The sequence below is a fragment of the Coccinella septempunctata genome, chromosome 2, assembly GCF_907165205.1.
Source record: "Coccinella septempunctata chromosome 2, icCocSept1.1, whole genome shotgun sequence".
Taxonomy (NCBI): Eukaryota; Metazoa; Arthropoda; class Insecta; order Coleoptera; family Coccinellidae; genus Coccinella; species Coccinella septempunctata.
This window is the reverse complement of record NC_058190.1, coordinates 15,590,104-15,615,246: the sequence shown is the minus strand read 5'-3', so window position 1 is coordinate 15,615,246 and position 25,143 is coordinate 15,590,104. Positions and strand designations below refer to the sequence as shown.

The 25,143-nt window shown below is 35.9% G+C and overlaps 1 protein-coding gene across 2 annotated transcripts in view; it reads left to right on the top strand.

Moving 5' to 3' along the window:
• The first annotated feature begins 1,010 nt into the window (after positions 1-1,010).
• The window catches only part of LOC123308343 (cilia- and flagella-associated protein 36), a 239,007-nt gene continuing 214,874 nt past the window's right edge, over positions 1,011-25,143 (top strand). The window contains exon 1 of one of the 2 annotated variants that reach the window (XM_044890959.1): positions 1,011-1,178. In XM_044890959.1, the coding sequence (XP_044746894.1) occupies positions 1,073-1,178 (106 nt within the window). In that variant the 5' untranslated portion in view covers positions 1,011-1,072. The remainder of the gene's footprint in view (positions 1,179-25,143) is intronic. The other variant, XM_044890957.1, reaches the window with a different exon arrangement.

Genomic DNA, 25,143 nt, shown 5'->3' with positions numbered 1-25,143 from the left:
AAGTCTGCAAACTTTGGTAGTCACCTGGGGGGAGATAAACACAGCACAAATGGAACCCGAACGAACCGCCTGTTATGGTGAGCCATATATCTTCAGCGTCAGACAACCATTCGGACCTCAAAATAGCACACAACTTTTTGTTGACTGCTATCAAAACACCGCCACCATCACGCTCAGTAGAGTTACTCTGATCACGATCACGACGAAATAACTCGAAGGAATCACAAAAAACTTCAGCATTAGATATAGAGCTGTTGAGCCAGGTTTCTGTAAGACACACAATATCATGGTCACAACTCAGGGAACTCTTATAAACACCGGATAGTTTGGATTTTAATCCTCGCACATTTTGATACAGAAAAGAAACACCCATAACATGCAAAGATCACCCTGAAATGTCTCAAATACTGAATCAAACCATCCTCTCCAAGTCTCCTTCAGTTAATATTTTCAACACTTTGGCTTTATCATCTTTTCTAGCATAAATAAAACCTTCTTTCACCCAGATGAATTTGTAATTGCGTGCTCTGGATAATTCCTTAGTTTTTTCAATAGGATTTTATTAGATCAGGTGAGGTGTTCATTTATAAACAACTGGTTGGAAACGTCATCTACCTTAAGTCCGGGAGATGACGATCCGATTGATTTCCGCTTAATCCTGGATGCTGCCAAAAATTCATCTCTCTTGAATTTCCGACTGAATTTAACAATGATTGGTTTCGGTTTGCCAACAAGAGTAGTGTTGTTAGCCCTGAATAAAAAATCAACATCAGAAGAAGATACAGGACAATCAATATACTCGGAAGAATATATATAGAATATATTTTTGAAATCTTCAACCTTCCCTTTGTATTAGGTAAAAATATTCATTTCTGCTTCAGCATTTTTCTCGAAGTCCTACTGACCCTTTCCTTTCTGGTATAATATAAATTAGACTTCAACGGAGGTTATTGATATAAATGTGAAACACGTTTCCAAGGCATTGTTCTCGATACAAACATGACCCAGCTTCAACCTTTATACATTAACACTTTCAGTTTAGCAGTTTAATTTTTCATTTGGTACGCTACAAATGGCTGAAGATGAGAATTCATGGGTTTTTGATTCTCTTGTGTGTTTTCTCAGAGGTCCCATATGGGACGCACCCATTCAAAATTTCATAGAGGAAAAGTCCTTGAGTAAGTGTTATTTATTACCTCAGTATAAGTTGATCTGGTTCGTTAGTTCAGAGGTCATCATTATTAAGTTTTCATGTTGATCGTAAAGGAAAATGCAAGAAAATTGTGTCCAATACAGGGTGTCCCAAGTTCGAGTGCCTATTGGACGTTTCTGGAGAACTGAACATATTTGAAATCTGAAATTTGAGGCTATGATATTGTTGGGAATTTTCTACTGAGCTCAAATATTTTTGAAGAAAGAGCACTTCCAGTTATACAGGGAGTGAAGAAAAATTTGTTAAATTTTTTTTTTTACATTTTTTCGTTTATGATATGATAGAGTAGGTATTTAGTTCTGAATATATTTCTGTTCGAATCCTAGTATTCGACCAAATGATTTTCAAAATTTCAAGAAAAAACTTAGTACTTATCTCTATTATGAACTCTCACACATATTTCCATTATAAAATTGCAGTTTTTCTGATAATAATCTCACCAAAAAATTTAGTTCTGGAAACTTACCTCACGAAAGCACTCAAGTATTTATAGAGATGATGAAAAAGTTGGTCATTATTTATTAGAAATTTCTAAAAAATAGTCAGGGTACATAGTTATAAATAATAATGAAAATATATGTTAGTGAAATAGTACACGCAAAATGTTCGCATATAAACACATTCAATCAAACTGAAGTATGTATATTAATGAGTGCATTCATTAAAGAATTATTCATTTGTTTCAATTTCTATGAACTAAACGAACACTTGAAGATTATAAAGAGTATGTGCTATCATTGGGTATTAACGGGATATACCCAATGTACTTATTTTATCGTATTTTCAACTATTAGTCATAGTAGAATCAGAAGGGATTTATATAATTTTCGTAGTAACTAATAGAACCTTTTCACTTTTATTTTTGGGTTTCAAAAGAAATAATACAACTACTGAAAAAAAAATTAATTTTTATTCACAAATTCACATTGCCTTCAATCAAATAAACTCAAACCCTCATGGCATAATTATGATCATGATCGATATTTTTCAATAAACAACCTATCCTAATGAGGTTGCTCTTCATTAGTGAAATACTTTTCTGGGATGGTCTTGATAATACCTTTTTCCTAATCGCCTGTTTCTTTTGAGTTGAAAACAATTTTCTTTGTTGAATAATTTTTTTATTACCAGGTTCTTTCGGTTGAATAGCAGTGAAATCACTTTTTTCATGTTCATTTTCAATAGAAACTTTCAATAGGTTATTAGTGTTCTTAACTGTTTTTAAAGCCTGTGCTATAACACTATCATCAAATTTATGAATGAGGATTTCGTCGAAATTTTTAGTTTCTGCTCTAAGCTTCTCCATTAGTTCCGATTGTTTTGAACTACATCCATATGCCTCACGCTCTTCATTCGATTTCGATTAGAATGTATTTATATGGATTTGATTTTCTGATTCATTATCAACTTCTTGTTTCATTATGTTGGTTTTCTTATCTAGACTCATATTAACTTTGTGAATATGTTTGCAAATGGTACTTTTAATGAAAAAATCAACACAAGTACAATTGTAACTGTGTATACATATATCACATTGACTGCATATAATATTGCAGCATATGCCATTAATATTCTTCGATACCTCATGTACATTATCTGCTGATTTCACCAGCCAGTTTGAGTTTTCCTGGGTGATTGAAAAAACACTACTTTGAGCAGATTCATGTCAGAATTGATAGCTTTTATATGAGATGATGACTTGCCTTTAATATTTTTTATTAATCGATCAACAATTTTATCTCTTATATATTTGTTTAGAGCATGTATACCTTTATCCAATCTTTTTATTTTTTTCCCTTTAAGATAAAAATGTTTCAAGATTTTGGCATACTTTCAAGACGCATGTTTGTATTAATTCCGGCAACAATACGCCCAATTCTCATAATTACTTCCATAATATTCTTTGAAGTACTCTCCAAATCGACAGATTTTTTTATCTGATAATAAAGATGTAATGTATGTATTTAACATAACATGAAATTCTTTTTGATCGGTAGCCTGCTGAATTACCTATGAGGAGAAATAAATATACAAATGCATAGCGAAAAATTAGTCTACATATTCAACAGTTTTCAATGTAATTCATATCCAGTGTATATTTAGCTAGGGAATTGCATTTTCAACAGTTAATCACAATGAATTGATTGAACAAATGCTTGCAAATATTCATAACAATTTACGATTACTTAAAGCTCATGCAAATATTCTCTGCAACTACAAGCATAGAATGAAAATAGCTTCCAGAAAAAAACGAATTACTTATTGAAGAATTTGAACATGTTATAGATGTTCAGTAAGCTGCTTTTTAATATTTAAGATAGAATAGTAGAAAAGTACCACCCTTTTTATGCAAACGAAAGGACCTAATTTCATTGGATTTCAAGTACGGGACTGTGAAAGGTGACTCCGGCAACGCAAAAAAGGAACGAAACATAATAAACATATGGCTGGACAATGAATCGTTCAGTACCAAGTTTATCGGATTAGATTCGTGAATAATTTAGAAGAATTTTATTGGTGAGATTTTGGAGTATTATTCTATTTCTTACACTTGTGTCCTAAGTCTCTTCTGTCAGTTGGTATCGAAATGGAGCCATTTCATAAAATCGAGTGAGTTAACTAAAGTTTTGTATAGGTGATTTTTGGTGAAACACTTCATTTTGACCAGTTCTACCTTCTGTTGAAAAAAAAAGCATCACCTTCAAATTTACCCTATATATATATATATATATATTATATATATATATATATATATATATATATATATATATATATATATATATATATATATATATATATATATATATATATATATATATATATATATATATATATATATATATATATATATATATATTATATATATATATATATCTATGTACAGCGGTACATATGGGGACCGTTTCGGAGATCGCGCGGTACATATGGGGACCTTCGGTACTTATTAGACCGGTCAACATATGTTTTTAGATGCAGCGGTACTTATTGGGACCGGTCCCCATAAGTTTTCGTTAGTCCATCGGTACATATCAGGACCGTTTCAAAAATAGATACAACGGTAATTATTGGGACCAGTGTATATAAATTTGAATGTTCCATTTCATTATGAACTCCTCTATGATATAATTGTGGATAGCTCATTGATTTGGACGACTGATAAGTTGTATTTTATAGCTACATATTCTTACAAAAAGTGTGAAAATATGGTAAAAATGCAAAACTGAAATGAAACTCATCATATTAGTTTATGAGCAATTGAAAATAATTCTAATTTACCATGTTTCAACGAATTCAATTCAATTCACATGAGAATATAGGAAAACTTATACAGCATATAAGAAAAATACTCAAATTTATTGAAAAAATTATGTGAATGAAAATTCAGGAGTTGGTGAAATAATTTTGAATATATATTTAAAAGAATATACATAATACATACCTATTAATACGAAATACGTTAGAATAATAACATATATAGAGAAAAAATAAAAACATAATTTGATATCATACATATATAGTCAAAATATTAGATATCCCATTATTTAATTCCCTCTCTTGATTTTTTCAGCTTTTCATTTTTGACCCAGGTTTTAATAGTGGCTACACTTCTTTGAAATACACCTGGATTTGTATTCATGACCTCGTGCATTTTTTGGAATGATGGCAATGTATTATTCATAATGTATTCTTTGAAGCCTTCTGAAGCTATTCGTTTCTCTTCTTCAGACCAACGAATCCTACGGCATTTGACATTAGGAGACGGAGCTGTAAAATATTATTTTCAGGAATTTAAACAAAATACCAGTTATATTCATACATTATTGTTTTTGAGATATGCAGACTATTAAGCTAAAAAAATGAGGTCATTTTTATCGTATGTGAGTTTCTAAGTCTGAATAATATTGTCCGGAATAAATAGTTCCAATCTATAAAAATAAATGTGCCATTCATGTCGTCTTTTTTCGAGAAACTAATAATGCCATCAACTGCATTCCTCTATCTCCTTTTGTTTTAGATTTATAGGCCAAAATTGAAATTTGGCCGATTTCAACTTTGGTCATTATCTCCGTTCCTGTTTGTACTAGGATGTTGAAATGAAAACATTATACAGACACTTTTTCATAGCAATCCAGTGGCGTACTATGATTTTTTCCGAAAGGTATATTTGCCTAGCTATAACATCAAGTTGTGTTTTTTCTTATGGAAATAGTCGTTTAAAATGATCTAGAAAGAATCGCCGTTTCTTTCCCGTTTCAGGAATATATCATACATCAAACATCGCCCTCAGATTCGTTCAGATATTATGAAAAATATAGTTTGTATGTGAATTGTAAATGATTGAGTAGGCTGAATCGCAGAATAATATGTCTCTAGGCATGGTTTAATTATTATTTTACGATTGAATACTTGATTCAATCCTCCATGGTTTGATCTCTATCTATAATTCAGCCTACATAATACTCTTCATTTTAAATTTAACATAGATACAAACTCTATTTTTTATAATATCTAAACGAATATTTCCTCGAACGTGGCTTTTGAAAGAACCAAACACAGCGAACTTATCTGCCAACTGTTTGAAATACCTAACATTCGGTTGATTACGTTCTCGTAATTTTCGAATATTTCCGTCATGCCGCCAGTAATGACTAAATGTTTTAAACCGAGATCAAACCATGGAGGATTGAATCTAGTATTCAAACGCAAAGTAATAATTGGACCATGCGTAGAGACATATTATTCTGTGATTCAGCCTACTTAATACTCAATCATTTAAAATTCACATAATATATTTTTCATGAATTCTGAACGAATCTAAGGGCGATGTATGATATATTTCTGAAACGAAAAAAGAAATAGCGATTCTTTCTGGTTCACTTTAAACGACTGTTTCCATAAGAAACAACACAACGATATTATAGCTCAGCAGATATACCTGTTGGAAAAAATCAAAGAACGCCACTGGATTGCTATCAAAAAAGTGTCTGTATGATGTTTTCATTTCAACATCCTAGCACAAACAGGAACGGAGATAATGATCAAAGTTAAAATCGAACAAATTTTAATTTTGCCCTATAAGTCTAAAACAAAAGAATATAGAGGAATGCAGTCGATGGCATTATTAGTTTCTCGAAAAAAGACGTCATGAATGGCACATTCATCTTCTTCTATTTCGTTGGGTAAAAAAGTTGTAGTTCAGGTATCACCAATTTTGCCCACCCCGTACACAAAAACATACTATTTTTTTCCGTCGGGTGTACCGTTCCGATAAAAATGTATTGGAAAACAAAAGAAGATGGAGGAATGCAGTTGATGGCATTATTAGTTTCTCGAAAAAAGACGACATGAATGGCACATTCATTTTCCTCTATCTCGTTGGGTAAAAAAGTTGTAGTTCTGGTATCACCAATATTCAATATTTTCTGCAAGTGAAAAAAAATTATGTCTGCTATATCTATATCATCGGTGAGCGGTAAAAAATAAATTTTTCAATATATTCGGTTGAAAGATTCTTGATTTTTGTTGCATTACTGCAATTGCATCTATTTAAAATCAATGATGGATTAATATTCAATTCCTACCTTCAAATACAATGGCTGTCCCGGGATTCCTGATTGAATTCTCATCATTGAAGATTTCCAAATCGTCTTTTGTAAATAATAACGAATTTTATATAAACATCAAGTTACAAACATAGGATATGAGTTTTTCATAATTACCTTGTCTTTGATTGGATTTTTCATCATCTTTGCTTGAAATGACTGTGATTTCACTATTCACAGTCGTTTCTGAAAAATAAAAAAATATTCAATTTCATTTTATTTATACAACAACGAAAAAAAGAAATTATTCATCTCGATGATTAAGAAGAAAAATCGGTATAATGTTTGATTTCAGCAGTGAACCTACCTGATGTAGATTCAGATGAATTTTTTTCTTCAGCCTCTAACTTCTGCTTCAGAGTTAAAAGCTCCTTCCTATTATCTGAAATTATCTCAAGTATAATCAAGAATTAAAAATTATGAAAATTATATACTCACTGGTTTCCGCAATTAGTTCCGCCTCAAAACGACCACAGCTTTTATAAGGAGCACTCAAATTTTTCTTCCCAACCAATTTTTTCACTTATTTCTGTTTACAAATGTGATAAACACCATCTAAAAACAGCACTAAGGCGAACATGATGATTATCTCTTTTTGTCGTTGCAAGAATATTTAACCGTCACCGAAAAAATACTAGAACTGTACTGTCGCAGGCGTGAAAACTCTTCAAATACTTTTTCAAAAATATCAAACAGCTCGAGGACCATCCCTCACCCCTCCTACTGAATTTGGCTGTAAGTAGTACCTAAATGGCAAACACGTTTTTTTTGCATGCCATATTTCAAAACATCATAAAGATTATATACCATAAAAGACCCATAAGTAAGATCCTTGTGAACAGAAAGGCGTTGCATTGTTTGACAAACCGAATTTTAAATATTTTTCGAAAACTGAAATTTGGAAAAATAAATTTCAAGAAAATTCAGATGAATTTGATATTTAAAACTCATTTCTCAAATGATTTCGATGAATCAATTACTCCATTCGTTTGTTCTATATGGAATTCCTCGAGGAATTCTTGAAGAATATACATGTGTTCCAGTCTTAAGTAGAAATAAAAATTTAATTATATCGAATGAAATATCGAAATCAAAATTATTTTCTATATCAGGTTGTCGAAATGACAAATATTTTTTCGTCTTATCCATGAATTGTATCCACATTTTGTCGAAAATCTGTATATCTGTAGCATTTTAATCATTATGGTTCCTGACTCATCAATGTGCCTTTTTATTCTCTATAGGAATTCAATGGAGTATCACAGATTTTATATTGCTCGCACATCTATGGGTACCCTAGATCAATGGTTTTTGGTGATTATGGCTACGAACGAATGCAAAGAATGCCTAATGAGAAGGCAGTAATTTCCCTACAGATTAATGAATTTTGCCTCAAATGGCTTTGAAGTCATATATCATAACATATGATGATCCTAATTCGTAATGAAAATTGATATACAGTATCACATATTGTATTTACAAAGTTGCTAAGGAAAATTTTCTGCACTTTTCAACTCATTTTCAGTTCACAGTATAAGTACAGGGTTTCCCAAATTCGAGGTTAACTGGAGAGCATCTCAAGAACTATAAGGCCTAGAGGAAAAATCTCCAAGTATCCCCGATCTCTTTCATCGAGATAATTAGATATCAGAAAGCAGATCATAGATATATCGATTCGTGCTCGAGGTACAAGGCGTTTCTGGAAAATATATTTCACCGTTTCAAATATTTCGCCATATTTTGGTTTTTGTTGGAGATATTCGAAAAACTCCAATACGTTTTTTTCAGTAACTTTTATTTTTCGTAACGGATCCTTAAAATTTCAAAGATATAGAGGAGAGTCTTCTTTATAAACTGGGACACCTTGTATTTTTCAACGCAGTTTTTTTTTTAGTCGCAGATGTGTCGGAAAGCATCCCGTTACCGGTTTTTCAAAAATGTCTGCCTGCCAAAGATATCAAGTTATTGTATTCAATTATTTTCAACATTATTTTCAGTACCATTTTTAATTTTTTATGCACAACTGAACATTAATTGTGGATTAATTGATTGATAACTCTTAATTCAATTTTATTTTCATTTTTCTCCTAGATGTACTGTGATGAAAATTGAGCTGAATATTGAAGAAATTCATGTGTTCAATTGATTCACTGAAGAAAAATCACGTTAGTGTAGGTACATCATGATTCTTGGCATCGTTTCTTATTGCAAACGATAAAAAAAATCCAGAATATTCGCCCTTATTATTGAGGTATTCAATTTGCAGTTTGAGTAACATCAATTCATTGTGTTGAATACTCAAAGTTAATATGTATTTGTTCGATATTTTTTGTGTTTGCAAAATTCAGAACGCTGTGGGGATCTCAATTATACTTCTTCAAAATCAGAATTGATTCAGATGTCAATTATATGATAAAATTTGAAAAATATGATTCTACTAATAATTTTATTCCTTCGTTATTTGTGAATCGGAAAAAGTGTCGTCGAAATGCATATTTCGACAAGCATATTGGAACATTGAGGGAGGAGCAATATAATTATTCTCTTCCCTCATCTCTAATGGGTCGATATCCGCTTCCCTTTCTAGTTTATTGCTCTAACTCTCCACCTCTATCTTTTGTGTTTGCCGCCTTGGTATCCCTGCCGATTTCGGTAGACCAGATGTTCTGAATGAACTCGAAATGGAAAATTACCAAGATAAAAACTATTCCATACGTCCCTAATTTGACACATTTTTGTTCATTGCACTACATCGAAAAAAATAGAAAATAAGAATTATGTTCAATCCGTACGAAATATACCCACATAGTTCACACTAAAATATGAATCTGCATTTGAAGGATGAACAAAACAGGAAATCAGATTTTTTTTAATTTTCGTCTCGCTAAAAGTAATAATAAAATACAGCATTCCGTTCGTATTGATCCATTTACTGCATAATAACTTGAGGTTTATTATTATTACAGTATTGGATATTGAACCTTGTAAGAATTATTAACTGAATAAAACAGTATGTATACACTGCTTTATTTTATTTCTATCATCAAGAAAACATCAGAAGGCTTGAGAAATTATCATATTTAACCTCCAAATTTTGAAATGTAGATTTGTTGCAGCGACGTTATTTTTTTTAAGGATGTTATACTACTGTGACTGAGCAATTTTCCTCAATTTTATATTTATCTTCAAAAGTGGCCTGATGTGCAAATTAATTCACATCAATACACAATACACAAAGTGTTTGAAACTTTAGCCATTGATATTAATAAATTTGTCCCAAATACATGTGTCTTTTACCGGAGGAAAATCCTCAAGCAATGAACGATAGTTCGTGAGTGGTTCACTAGTTGGACTGTATATGTATATGAGAAAGACGACTTTATTTGAGTCGTTGAATGAGGTACTTGCACCAGACTTACTTTTCTGATGCTTTCTTTCTCGACGAGGTGACTGTGGTGGACTGCTGAAGGGGCCCCTTTGAAGATGACAGCTGCTGGCCACGTTGAAGGGATGCTCCGAAGAGTCCAAAACTAACACTAAGCACTTAATGTAAATACCAATTGATGGTTGTTAAAGTACGAGAAAATTCGTCTATAATTTTATGGTGACTGAGACACTGAGTTTGATTTATCTTCCGAATGAGAACGATTAATAATGCGACGGCGGCAACTACTAAATTCACTCTTTGGCATCCAAAATCATACTGTTTATGGAAATGTCTTTTTAGTCTATTTTTTATAATAAATGTTCCGAGAATATGCGGTTTCACGTAAAGAACGGTGCAAGTACGTGGGTCGTTCGAAAATTAATTGAACCACTTACGTGAATACCGAACATTCTGGCCCGGGAAAATGCAGCAATGCATTTTAAGAATAGGAAAACAAAAAAAAAAGATTTAAATATGTAACGTCAATGCTTCATCTATCACACTTCACTAATTTGATCATTACATGGTAGCGGGCAAAGTTTGACCAGAGGGCGTTTCAATTCTCCCGAAGGAGTTTTAACAGTGGCTACCCTAGGTATCCCGTCACGTCCAGGATGAAGCTCTATGATACGAGCTAAAATCCATTTGCAAGGAGGCGTGTTTTCATCCTTGATCACGACAAGTGAGCCGATTTTAGAAGCTTGAGAATTAGAATCGAACCATTTACTTCGTTGTTGCAGTGTATGTAGGTATTCAGAGTGCCATCTTTTCCACAAGTCAGTCTGAATTTTTTGCAACAATTGCCACCGAGACAGGCTATTCATTTTTAAATTTGAGAAGTCAGGTAATGACAAAACTGACACAGGTTCCAACATTAAAAAATGATTAGGCGTTAAAGCATTGATATCCTGAATATCATTGCTGAGAGAGCCGATAGGGCGAGAATTCAATACAGATTCAACTAACGTTAGGATTGTATAGAATTCCTCGTACGTTAATATTTGTTGTCCTATTACACGAGCTAAGTGGGTTTTCACGGATTTAATTCCACTTTCCCATAAACCACCAAAATGGGGAGAGGCAGGGGGAATCAAAGAATGTTTTATACCTTCTTTTTCTGCGGCGCTCTTAAGAAGAGATGATAATTCCCGGGTGGCACCTACGAAATTAGTACCATGGTCGCTGTACAAAGTATCTACACGACCGCGACGAGCCATGAATCGTTGAAACGCGGCTAAAAAGGTTTCTGACGAAAGGTCACTCGCTAATTCTAAATGAAGCGCTTTTGTGGTAAAACAAACAAATAAGCAGAGGTATCCTTTACAAGTTTTGACACCTCGATGTCGCGTCATAGTTAAGGTGAATGGACCACCAAAATCCACACCTACGTGACTAAAGGGTTTCACTTGAGAAATCCTGGAAACAGGTAAATTTCCCATGGGGGGTTGGAATGGCTTCGGATTGGTGCGCCAACACTTATGACATTTACTCAGAACTGCATTAACAGCTCGTTTAGGGGATAAAACCCAAAATTGCTGAGATATCAGAAACTGGGTGGTACGAAAACCACAATGAAGATATTTTCGATGAAAATGATCGATTACTAAAGTGGTAAATCGGCTTTTATTTGGCAATAAAATGGGGTATTTCATATCGTGAGGTAATGAGGAATATTCAAGTCTCCCTCCTACACGCAATACGCTATTCGAATCAAGAAAAACGTTCAGTTTTCTTAAAGGTTTCGAAAATTTTTTAGATTGAAGTTCATTTTCGAAATATATTTGTTGCGTTCTCCTCGATAATATGATTAGAGAATCATAAAGTTCGGAGGCGGATAGGGGTCCAGTTCGTTTTCGCGTCGGGTGTTGACAATTAAATGTAAACCTTGAAATAAAAGAAGTAATTCTTTGTAGAGTTGCTAGTGACGAGACTTTATCCACTAAATCATCGATGAACGAACCAGATTGAATATCAGAATGAAATGCAAATTTTCTGTCTTCTTCAGAGGGTGTTAAGCGATCGGTAATCTTCGATTCAACATTCAACCAGGGGGTCAAAGATGCATATAAAATATCTGATCCTCGAAACCACACACTGTCGTTAGACAATTCGGCAGGAAAAATACCCCTCGAACCTACATCGGCGGCATTATGTTTAGATTCCACATAAAACCATGAATCGGGAGGTACTCTGTCTTGTATATACGCAATTCTGTTTGAGACAAAAGTTTTGAATTGATGAGGGGAATTTTTTATCCATTGTAGAACAATCTTTGAATCACACCAGGCACAAATTTTATCGAATTCAACCCGATGGCCCAGCGAACGACGTGCGAACTCCAACAATTTAGACAACAAAACCGCGCCACACAGTTCGAGTCTAGGAATTGAAATTCGTTTCAATGGAGCGACTTTGGATTTTCCGCATACAAACTGTACATTTATGTTCTGTCCAGAATCAACAGAACGTACAAAAACAACACAAGCATAACCCTTTTCACTTGCATCGCAAAACCCATGAAGTTCATAGTGGGCTGATCTTAACGGAAACAAATTCCGTTGAATTTTAAATTTTGAAAGGCTAGGTAATTCTGAGCAATACCGGGACCAAATTCGAATGATCTCAGGACTGGGTTCGTCATCCCATCCTATTCCTGAGACCCACAATCTTTGAATCAAATATTTGGTGAAAAAAGTTACCGGGGTTAGAAATCCTAGAGGATCATAAGTTTTTGCGAGCTCCGATAGAAGGATTCTCTTGGTACACGATTTATGCGCGATAAATTTGGATTCGAAATAAAAATGATCCGAAGTTGGATCCCAATGAAGTCCTAAGACTTTGAGTGGAGTAGCTTCGTGAATTTCATTGAACGATCGAGGTTGTGTGGAAAGATGGGATTCTGGTAAATCTGAAATGAGAGATGGCTCATTACTGGACCACTTTCTAAGCTCGAAACCTCCACGACGCATTAGAGCAATTAATTCCTTGACTAAAGTGCGTGCTTCTTCAATCGTAGAAGCACCTCCGACAAAATCGTCCACGTAAGATGCTTTACGAATCTGTTCGGCGGCCAAAGGAAACGATTCTCCTTCGTCTTCCGCCAATTGCAAAAGAACTTTTAAAGCTAAATATGGCGAACTGGATATTCCATAAACGACAGTTAACAAATTATAATCACGAACGGGTTCATCAGGTGAAAATCGCCACAAAATTCTCTGATATTTTATATCATTTGAATTAACCAAAATCATCCGATACATGCTTTTAATATCGGAGCATATCACAAAGAAATGGCAACGGAAATTCATCAAAATTTCAACAATGTCCTGTTGCAACTTCGGTCCGGTATGAAGACAATCGTTCAAAGATTTTTGACCGGGCAGCTTAGCTGAGGCGTTGAAGACGACTCTCAACTTAGTCGTTAAACTTGACGGTTTTAAAACGCAATGATGCGGAATATAATATGCGTCATCATTGATTTCATTGTCCGGTACTAAACCCATATGATTTTGATCGAGATATTCCCGCATGAAATCCAAATACTGAGCACGAACATCGGGATTTCTAGACAGACGCCGCTCTAGCGAATAAAAATGACTGAGAGCCAGATCGCGTATACCAGGAAACACCGGATTCACATCCCGAAACGGAAGGGATACTGTATATCTACCGCTTTCGTCCCGAAAATGAGAATTTTTGAAATGATTCTCGCAAAAAACTTCATCAGGAGTGGGTTTGTTGATAACCGGAACCTCCTCTACTTCCCAAAAAGCCTTCAAGGTATTTTCAACATTTATTGGTTCCGAAGATTGAATGAAGAACGACGAAACAGACGGTGACGCTGTCTGCAGGGTTCCCATTAAAATATAACCGAGCACTGTATTTACAGCATCTGGTTCATTCATGTTACCTGATATTTTACCATTCAATAAAATTTTTGGGAAGATATCAGCGCCGAGCAGCACATCGATATTACCCGGAATATTGAAATGAGGATCAGCCAATTGAAGATTGGTTATATGAGACCAAGAATCGCAGTTGACATTACATGTAGGTAAACTATCGCAAATTTTAGTTAGAATTATCGCATCTGTATAGAAAACTGGCGATTCTTTCGCGATAGGTCTCATTGATATTACAACTCGACCGGCACTGTGGCTTGATTTCATCGAATTTACGCCCTGTATTTCAACTGAAAAATGAGATTTCGATAAACCTAATTTATTAACAGCTTTCTGTGTTATAAATGAGGTCATGCTTCCAGAATCAAGAAGACAGCGAAAAGGCTTGAAGTTACCACGATTATCTGAAAGTTCGATCATAGCCGTAGACAACAGTACACTTTTAGAGTTATTCGATGAATTAAGAGACGTGTGTGAATTTGTGGAAACAGCAGATATAATAGGTTGACTGGGTTTGGCGTCGGAATTATTGTTTTCCGAATTAGTTCTCGAATTACTGACTTGAGTGGGGGAATTCTTGGGTTTATCAACGTGTAATAACGTGTGATGGGTTTTCGACTGACATTTTTTACATTTGTGAACTGATTGACAAGAACGGACGTCATGAGCGGTGCTCAGACAATTGAAGCATAAATGCGACGAGCGGCAAAAATTATACTTCTCATTCGGCGATTTCGCAGCAAACGAATGACAACGATAAATTGAATGTTCCCCATTACAAAATGCGCAGTTTTTGGATGAGGAGTCATTAACAAAGAGGGCAGTAGTTCGCGAACTAGATGCTTTGTTATTGGACTTATCAACATTATGACTATTACTGAAACGGTTAGCTTTAGTTGAGCCGAGCGAAGGTGAAAAACTTAGCGTGTCCAACGCTAAACAATGTTTTTCAAGAAAATGTATTAATTGTTTATAAGTCGGAATGGCAGAGGAACCATGTTCCAATTCAAATCGCGTAACAATTGCGTGATCAAGACGTTTGAGCAACATCATCAATAAAACGAAGTCCCAACTTTCAGTGGGAAATTTCATTTGATGAAGGGCTGCTAAATTTTCTGAAAAAGTATCCAATAACTTTCTGAGTTGACTGATATTATCCGAACTAACCTTCGGTGCGTTTTCTAATTCTACCCAATGAGCTTGAGCTCGAAGACGAAGGCTTGAGTATCGTTTCACTAAAGCTTCATAAGCTACAATATAGTTATCACCGGTCAATGAAAGTGTCCGCACTAAAGATGATGGTGCGCCTTGCAATGACGATAACAAGTAATTGAATTTCTCTACAGCACTCAAAGATGTGTTACGGTGAACCAAAGCATCAAATAAATCGATGTATGATGGAAATGATTTGTAATCACCACTAAATTTAGGTAACTCAATTCTTGGCAATTTTATATGTGGATTGGAACTCGAAGAATTGGAAGAATTATCAACTTGTGAATCATTTGAATTTCTGTTTGATGAATTTATTGCCTCGAAAAGGTCGACATGAATACTAGTTATATCGTAATAATCACTTAGAAAGCCTTCCCGAATTATATTGGCATTATTAATATCATCATCGGAATCTGCGGAAAGATGAGTTATGATGTTTGTGTGAATTCGGAGAAATTCCTCTTTTACCTCTTCAAGTTGCGCGAATCTAACTTTGAACAACGTTTGAACACTTTTTTCTTTGATAGCTCTTTCAGCTAGACCTTTGATTACATTTATGTCAGAAAGACAAACATTTCTGAGTGCTTGAAGTTTTTTCAGTTTACTGTCCATTCTTGTAAACAAAGAATTTGACAATGTAGCGACAAATTTGACAATTGACGAGGAAAAGTCTTGGTTGATGACCACGCAGATTTTGAGGAACGCCCACTTGCGTGCAAAGATTAATTTGCGTAAAAGCGCAAGGAGAGGAAATTCAGAAAATGGCCGACAAAGAAGCGATTAATTTTTAAGGACTTCGGAATGAATTTGAATTTCAGAGGAATCTTTTAAAAAAAAATTCCTTTGAAAGTAATACCTAACGCCTTTATTAAAGCGATCAATTATTGAAACCGTTATATAATGTGATCTGATGAAGCATTGAAGTTCGTGCAAATTTATGAATGAAAAAAAAAAAGAAAAAAAATCTTGATTTTGCTAACTCTGAGAAAAACACCGGAAGTATCCGGCTCCGAAGGAACAATGTCTTTTACCGGAGGAAAATCCTCAAGCAATGAACGATAGTTCGTGAGTGGTTCACTAGTTGGACTGTATATGTATATGAGAAAGACGACTTTATTTGAGTCGTTGAATGAGGTACTTGCACCAGACTTACTTTTCTGATGCTTTCTTTCTCGACGAGGTGACTGTGGTGGACTGCTGAAGGGGCCCCTTTGAAGATGACAGCTGCTGGCCACGTTGAAGGGATGCTCCGAAGAGTCCAAAACTAACACTAAGCACTTAATGTAAATACCAATTGATGGTTGTTAAAGTACGAGAAAATTCGTCTATAATTTTATGGTGACTGAGACACTGAGTTTGATTTATCTTCCGAATGAGAACGATTAATAATGCGACGGCGGCAACTACTAAATTCACTCTTTGGCATCCAAAATCATACTGTTTATGGAAATGTCTTTTTAGTCTATTTTTTATAATAAATGTTCCGAGAATATGCGGTTTCACGTAAAGAACGGTGCAAGTACGTGGGTCGTTCGAAAATTAATTGAACCACTTACGTGAATACCGAACAACATGCCCTCTCTTTTTTTTTAAGAGGTCCAGAAATTAGGTGAATAAGATTATTGGTTCAACCTGGAGAAGAACTATATGAGAAAAAAAATATTGTTTTAAATTTTATGCTACCATATTTTCGAAACTTCTTCATTCGACTGAAGCTAACTAGTGGGAAAGTTGTATTCGGGAATTCAAATTGAGTTTTACCCATTTTTTCGGCTCTTTCCAATTTTGTAAATGAAATTATAAAATATTGACATACTGGGTCTTCAGACTATGAATGTAATTATCAATTTTTTTGAGGCCAGACCTGGAATACGGCTTTCTCATTATGCTGATCGACAACACATACATTCTGAATTTTACATTCGTTTTCCGAAACAAATGGTATGGAGATCATTTCGGTAATCTCGGAGGCGGTGAAATTTTTTTCATTCATTAAAACAAATCAAATTTTTTTTCCATCATATGCCCGATCATTTGAAATTCAAATATTTAGATATAAGTTCTTCATTTATGTCAATCAAATTGTCTTGAGGAAATTTCAAATTGGAATCCGAACTGATCTATATCCAAGTTGTCTCTGGTGCAATAAAAACTTGAAGTCAACATGGATACAACTGCATAATTTTAATCGATAATGACAAGGTCACAACTAGGTCCCAGTAATTATCTTTTGGGCTATGTTTATTTTACTACGCCATTCTCCACAATACGGTCCCAATAAGTATCGCTGCATATACTTCTGTCGATCCCCATATGTTACGCAACATATACAAAACAGAAATATCGATATAATTTCGTTTCAACAATATACATAGTCAAATAAATGGTAATGTATAGCATACATTCGAATATTCTCTCCAAAATATTATTGAATATGGATATAAAGTTATCACTACGAAAGAGCATTTTTCAACAAGAAATACATTCTGTGTTTTACATTCCTTTTTCGAAACAAATGGTATTGAGACCATTTGGGTTATCTCGGAGGCGGTGAAATTTTTGTCATTCATTAAAACAAAAACAATTTTTGTCCATACGCTCGATCATTTGAAATTCTAATATACATATATAAGTTCTTCATTTATGTCAATCAAATTGTCTTGAGGAAATTTTAAATTGCAATCTGAACTGATATTCTACATCCAAGTTTTCTCTGGTTCAATAAAAACTTGAATTCAACATTAATAAAACTGCAGAATTTTAATCGATAATGACAGGGTCACAACTAGGTCCCAGTAATTATCTTTTGGGCTATGTTTATTTTACTACGCCATTCCCCACAATACGGTCCCAATAAGTATCGCTGCATATACTTCTGTCGGTCCCCATATGTTACGCAACATATACAGAACAGAAATATCGATATATTTTCTTTTCCACAATATACATAGACAAATGAATAGTAATGTACACCTCCAAATCAAAATGTATATCAATATATACGGTCCATACGTTATATACATCCGGTCCCCATATGTCCCGCTGCATATATATATATATATATATATATATATATATATATATATATATATATATATATATATATATATATATATATATATATATATATATATATATATATATATATATATATATATATATATATATATATATATATATATATATATATATATATATATATTTCTGTTCTGTTCTTTAGCAAGTATGTTATTTTTGTTAACGTGTCGCCATATGTGTCTTGTTAAAACTCCTGTAAGTAATTTATAGATATATATATATATATATATATATATATATTTTTTTTTTTTTTTTTTTTTTTTTAATCACCATCTTGGGTTTTGGCTTCTAAGATGAACCGGGTCAAAATTGACCAAAATTCACCTAGGTCGTTGTCAGGAACATTCTCACTATCCTAGCTGTCCACAGCAGTACTTCCTTCTGCGCTGTGCTAATGATGTTCAAATCAAGTTCTAGGGATTTGGTGTTATCAACTAAATGGCTTTCAACAAGTCCGTTGGTGCTGATTATCAAGGGGAGAACTGAGACCGTTTTCAGTGCATATATTTCTTTCATTTCAAAGGCAAGATCGTGGTATTTGTTTACTTTTTCAGAGTACGCTCTACTGATGTTATCGTCGGCTGGTACAGTTATGTCTATTATGATGACTTTTCGGTTTTCTTTGTCAAACAGTACGATGTCCGGTCTGTTGTGTGGTATTCTCCTATCTGTCTCAACTGTGTTGTCCCAGTATATTTTGAAGCTTCGGTTTTCTAGTACGGTTGCAGGTTTGTACTCATGAGTTTTCTTCATGGCGGTTATGAGGCCAGTTTTAATAGCAATGGCTTGGTGATATACCTTCGCCATTGCATCATGGCGGTTCGTGTATTCTTTGGGCGCCAGAATGGAGCAGGACGAGGTGATATGCTGGATTGTCTCGCGAGCTTGGCCACATTTACGGCATCTATCGGTAGGTATATTTTTTCCAGCTATGTGTTTCATATACGCTCTCGTTGGCACGACCTGATCCTGTATAGCAGCAATGCGTCCCTCCGTTTCCGGAAATAGGTAACCCGATGTAAGGTAAGTGAGTGAATGTTGTTGATTGACTTTCTTTTCTTTCAGTGCTGCTGGATATTTTCCGTGAAGGGGCTTGCTGTACCATTCTTCGGACAATGCTGCAAGTGTCAACATCTGAGGTGGATCCGTCGTACATCCTAGATTTAGGGCCGTGATGTTATGGTCTTCTCTGCATATGATATTAAAAAAAGGTGAGTTTCTTGATTGAAAATATTTTCTAAGTTCTGTCACTGCTTTCTGATGAGTGATCTCGATGTTCTGTAGACCTCTGCCGCCAGAGTGTCTAGGCATGTACAATCTATTGATAGATGCGTGGGGATGGTGAATACCGTATTTGCTCATGAGAACTCTTACTTTTGTGTCGATCGCTTTTAGTTCTGTATTGGACCACTTTATAACACCGAAGGAGTAGGCAAGACTAGGAACCGCCCATATATTTATTGCCGTGAACATAGCCTTGGAGCTTAGTTTGCTTTTCAGAATTTTTTTAACTCTGTCGAAGAATTTCTGTTGGAATGAAGCTTTTGCATCAGATGTTTTTATTTCCAAAGCTTGTTGGACCCCAAGATATTTATAAGTTTCATCTGATGCAAGTCTTTGAATCGTTATTCCGTTCTGTATGAGCATCTCTTCTCCACTCACTAGTTTACCCCTCTTTACATGTATCACGGCGCATTTATCCAAACCCATTTCCATTTTTATTGTCTGCGAGAATGAGGTTACAATTCTTAGCAGTCTCATCAGCTGTTCCTCATTGGCAGCATAGAGTTTCAAATCATCTACGTATAATTGATGAGTAATTCGAATGTTTTTTATTTTATCTATGACATATCCATAGTTGCCTTCGTTAAGTAATTTGCTCATGAAGTTCAGTGCCAGGCAGAACCAGAGTGCACTGAGTTTATCACCTTGAAATATTCCACGCATAATTTTTATTACGGATGTTCTAAAATTCTTCTGTTTATTTCCAAAACTTAGTTGTGTTCTCCATGTTCTCATTAGAGATTCTAGCAAGTTTACTATGTTTTCTGATACGCCATAGAGTTTGAGGATTTTCAACAGCCAAGAGTGCGGCACCGAGTCGAAAGCTTTCTTATAATCAACCCAAGCAATCGATATATTTCTCAGTTTCTTCTTCGCTTGTTTTGTTATTAGACAGTCGATGGTTAGCAGTTCTTTGCATCCTTGAGCGTCTCTTCTGCAGCCATTCTGTTCACGCGACAATATTTTATGTTTATTCACATGTTTCCAGATATATTTTGTTAGTACTCCAGTTAGAAATTTGTAAATTGTTGGTAAACATGTGATCGGACGGTATTTGTTTGGATTACTTATGTTGTTATCTTTGGGTATCATGTGCGTCACTCCCGAAGTAAAGGTCTCCGGTACTGTTGTTGGATCATTAAGAGCTCCCTGAAATAACAATGCCAGTTGTTGATGCGTCGATTTAAAGTTCTTCCACCAGTAATTATGTATTTTGTCTGATCCTGGTGCCGACCAATTGTTCGATTTTCTCATAACCTCCCAGATGTCTTCCACCGTTATTGCAACATCGTCCATTGTATACTGTCCCATCTCCTTCTCAGCATCCTTTATCCAATACGCCTCATCCTCATGTTTTTCATCATGCTCCCATATTCCCTTCCATGCTTCGTGCATCTCCTTTTCTGTTGGATACTCCCCTTCTAGGTTTTCAGCTGGTTCGAGAGATCGAAAGAATTCTTTCTGGTTTTTGTAGTATAACTGGTTGTTCTTGAATCTTTTCACTCTATCGTTGTACCGTTTAATACGATTGCCAAGTGATTTAATTTTTTGTTTCAGCCTATCGCCTACAGCTACAAGTGCCAGTTGGAAGGTCTCGTTTGAGCAGTTTGTGTTGATGCTGAATTCTTTGGTGATCTGGTTTATGCCTTTAATAACTCTATTTGTTCTTGTATCGGTATTGAGGTAAGTATGTAGTGTACCAATTTTCTTTCGCATAACCTTTATTTTTCTTTCCAGTCTAGCCTTCCACGGTGGCGTCGAGCCGACTTGGTGAGTATCCGTGTGGGGTTCATTTATTTTTTTCCCGAGCTCTTCGCAGATCGTCAGCGCCCCAGCATAAACGTAGTCTACCATCGCTTCTAGGGTTGTGTTTGTTTTGATATGGCTTTCTAATAACAAGTCCATTCTTTGTACACACTCCAGCAGTTTCTTCGAGCCCTTGATCCTCGGGATTATCGGTCTATTTTCCGGTGAAAGACCATAGTACTTATGAATATTTTTGAGGAGGTTACGTTCTAGTTTTGTCGTTCTTATACTAATTCGGCTACAAGTTCTCTCCCCGTCATCATCTTCTGCTTCATTTTGTTGGTTGTTCGTAGCTCCCCTTGGTATGAAGCTGTTCTTTATGGTGTCCAATTCAGCATTGGAAAACTTGTTGTTTTCTAGAAGCCATCTTACTCTATTTGCTAGGAGGTTCGGATATGATTGTCTGTGTGGGTTGATGTCATTCCAAGTTTCTGTCAGCTGTTCCCGGTAGTTCCTTCCCTCTCTTTGTTGCAGGTCTTTCGCAATGAAATGGACGCGTAAAATCAGGATGTTATCCTCCTCCGTCCATCGCGTCCTCCTGTCTCTTCTTGCTGTAACATCCGTGGAATGAGTTTGTGCCCCATCCATAACGGAGGCTCCATCCTCTTTCGAGGTGACGAGTGCCTGGCTTGCGGTGCCATCTCGGGGGGCTGCGCCGCTCGCCCCACAGCTCACCCCAACAGGCTCTTCCTCCAGACGGCTCCGAAGGGAACCAGCCCGCTGTTCCCTACCGCCCTGATTTCTACTTCCATCAACAGGAGCGAATTAATCCTTCAGATCCTGGGGTTGCTAGCCTCAGGATCCGGTTGACTCGGGTCCGCGGGGACGTCACTCCCCGATGGCACATCGTACCACCCTGCGATAATATATATATATATATATATATATATATATATATATATATATATATATATATATATATATATATATATATATATATATATATATATATATATATATATATATATATATATATATATATATATATATATATATATATATATATATATATATATATATATATATATATATATATATATATATATATATATATATATATCTATAAATTACTTACAGGAGTTTTAACAAGACACATATGGCGACACGTTAACAAAAATAACATACTTGCTAAAGAACAGGGTGGATGTCGTGGGGACACCCGAGGATGTAAGGAGCTACTAATAACAGATTACGTCATCGCTAAACAGGTAAAAAAGAAACAAAGGAGTATATCAGTCGCCTGGGTGGACTACAAAAAGGCCTTTGATTCTGTGCCGCACACCTGGCTCATTAAAGTTCTAAAGATATACGGGGTCCCTGAAGCAATTATTGATCTTCTGAAATACCTGATGAAGACTTGGCGTACGAACCTGGTCGTCAACACTAAAAACCATCACTACAAAACAGGAACAATAAATATAAAAAGTGGCATATTTCAGGGGGATACTCTTAGTCCCCTCTGGTTCTGCCTGGCGATGAACCTCCTCAGTCAGCTCATAAACAGACAGAAATATGGATATATTGTGGAGAGATCTCGGAACATCAAAATAAGCCACCAAATGTATATCGATGATCTTAAATTATATGCTGCTAATGAAGAAGAAATGAAAAAACTTTTAAAAATAGTCGCGTCCTTCACGAAGATCATAGGGATGGAAATTGGGGTGGATAAGTGCGCGGTGGTTCACGTAGGAAGGGGGCAAATACGGGATGGCGAGGGACTCGCAGTCATGGAGGACGTAACAATACCTAGGCTCAGCGCGCAAGGTCATTATAAATACCTAGGAATACAACAAGCCTTGGACATAAAGAAGGCCGAAATGAAGAACATTTTTCGGGAAAAATACTTCTCGAGAGTGAAAAAAATACTGCAGTCCAAGCTGAATGCTAAAGCGACGTTCACGTCGATGAACATGTGGGCTCTCCCGTGTTTGTCATACTCATTTGGAATTATCAAGTGGACTGCTGCAGAATTAAAAGAACTCGATATTAAAACGCGCGCGCTACTAACCAGGCACGGAGTTCACCACCCACACGCTTCGTCTAATCGACTATATATTAGAAGACAGGAAGGAGGGAGAGGTCTGCAGAATATTGAGAAAACGTACAACGAAACAGTCGTAAGCATGCGAGAATATTTTCATGCAAAGAACTCACCTCTTTTGCAGGCTATATGTCGGAGTGACGAGAACTTGACTCCATTAAATCTGAGCAGCCAGGAGGGACCAGTTGGTGGTATAACAGAGGCACAACTCATTCGGGAGTGGCATAGCAAGGCGCTCCATGGGAGGTATCCTGGTAACCTGGAAAAAAATAACATCAATAAAAAGGAGTCACTAACTTACCTTAGGGCTGGATACCTGTACCCAGAAACGGAAGGCAGACTCGTTGCCATCCAAGATCAGGTGGTCCCAACGAGATCCTACATAAAAAACATAACGGCAAGAAACATACCAACTGATAGATGCCGTAGATGCTTGCAGGCGCCGGAATCTATACAACACGTCGTGTCCTCGTGTTCTGTCTTGGCGCCGACAGACTACACGGAGAGACATAATGCCATGGCTAGAATTTTCCATCGTGCCATTGCCGAAGAAACCGGATTGGTGAAAAGATCAAAAAAGCCATATGAGTATCGTCCGAGCACAGTTTTGGAAAACGGCGCATATAAACTTTATTGGGATCATCATCATCATTGCTGTATCCCGTTACCGGGAATAAATCTACAAAAAGAAGAAGAAAAAAAAAAAAAAATTCGAACAGACTTATTATATTATTATTATTATAAGTAATTTCTTAGTGCTAGTTGCGACTGTGTGCCCTCCTGTGACTAAAGAGACCCAACCGTGACCTGCAGATCCTTCCACACTCAGGGCATGGATAGTCACCAACCAGATCTGGCCGCCGCTGTATCCTTCTCGATTCTCCATTATAACTGTGTACCAAAGACCTCCACTGTGACCTGTCTAACGCTAGTTGTTCCCAGTTATGATTGGCATTAACTGATTTTAGGGATTGATGTAGTGTATCCTTAAACCGCTTATACTGGCCTCCTGGTTTCCGGGCTCCCTCAGTGAGTTCGCCGTATAGAGCTATCTTGGGGAGTCTTGTGTCTTGCATCCTCAGAATGTGGCCGCTCCATCTGAGTCGGGCCCTCGTTACTTGAGTCTCAACTGTTGTACAACTCGCGCGCTGCAAGACTTCTGCATTCGAAACTTTGTGGAACCATCTGATGTGCATTATCTGTCTTAGATGACGTTGCTGCGTCTGTTCAAGCTGTTTAATATGTCGCCTGTAGGGAGTCCAGCTTTCGCTTCCGTAAAGAAGCGTTGGGAGGACCACTGCTCTGTAAACAGCTGTCTTGGTCTTCAGGTTGAGGTCGTGATTTTGAAATACTCTGTCCTTCAGCTTCCAGAATGCCCGTGATGCCGAATTGATACGGTTGTGTATTTCCGTGTCAAGGTTAGCCCTAGTATTTATGAAGCTTCCCAAGTATTTGAACTGCTCGACCTGTTCTAGAGTTTCATTGTCCAGGCTGATATCTGTTTGAAGGCTTTCTGGCGGACTCACCAGGATTTTGGTCTTGTCAATATTGAGTCTAAGGCCTAAAGCTTC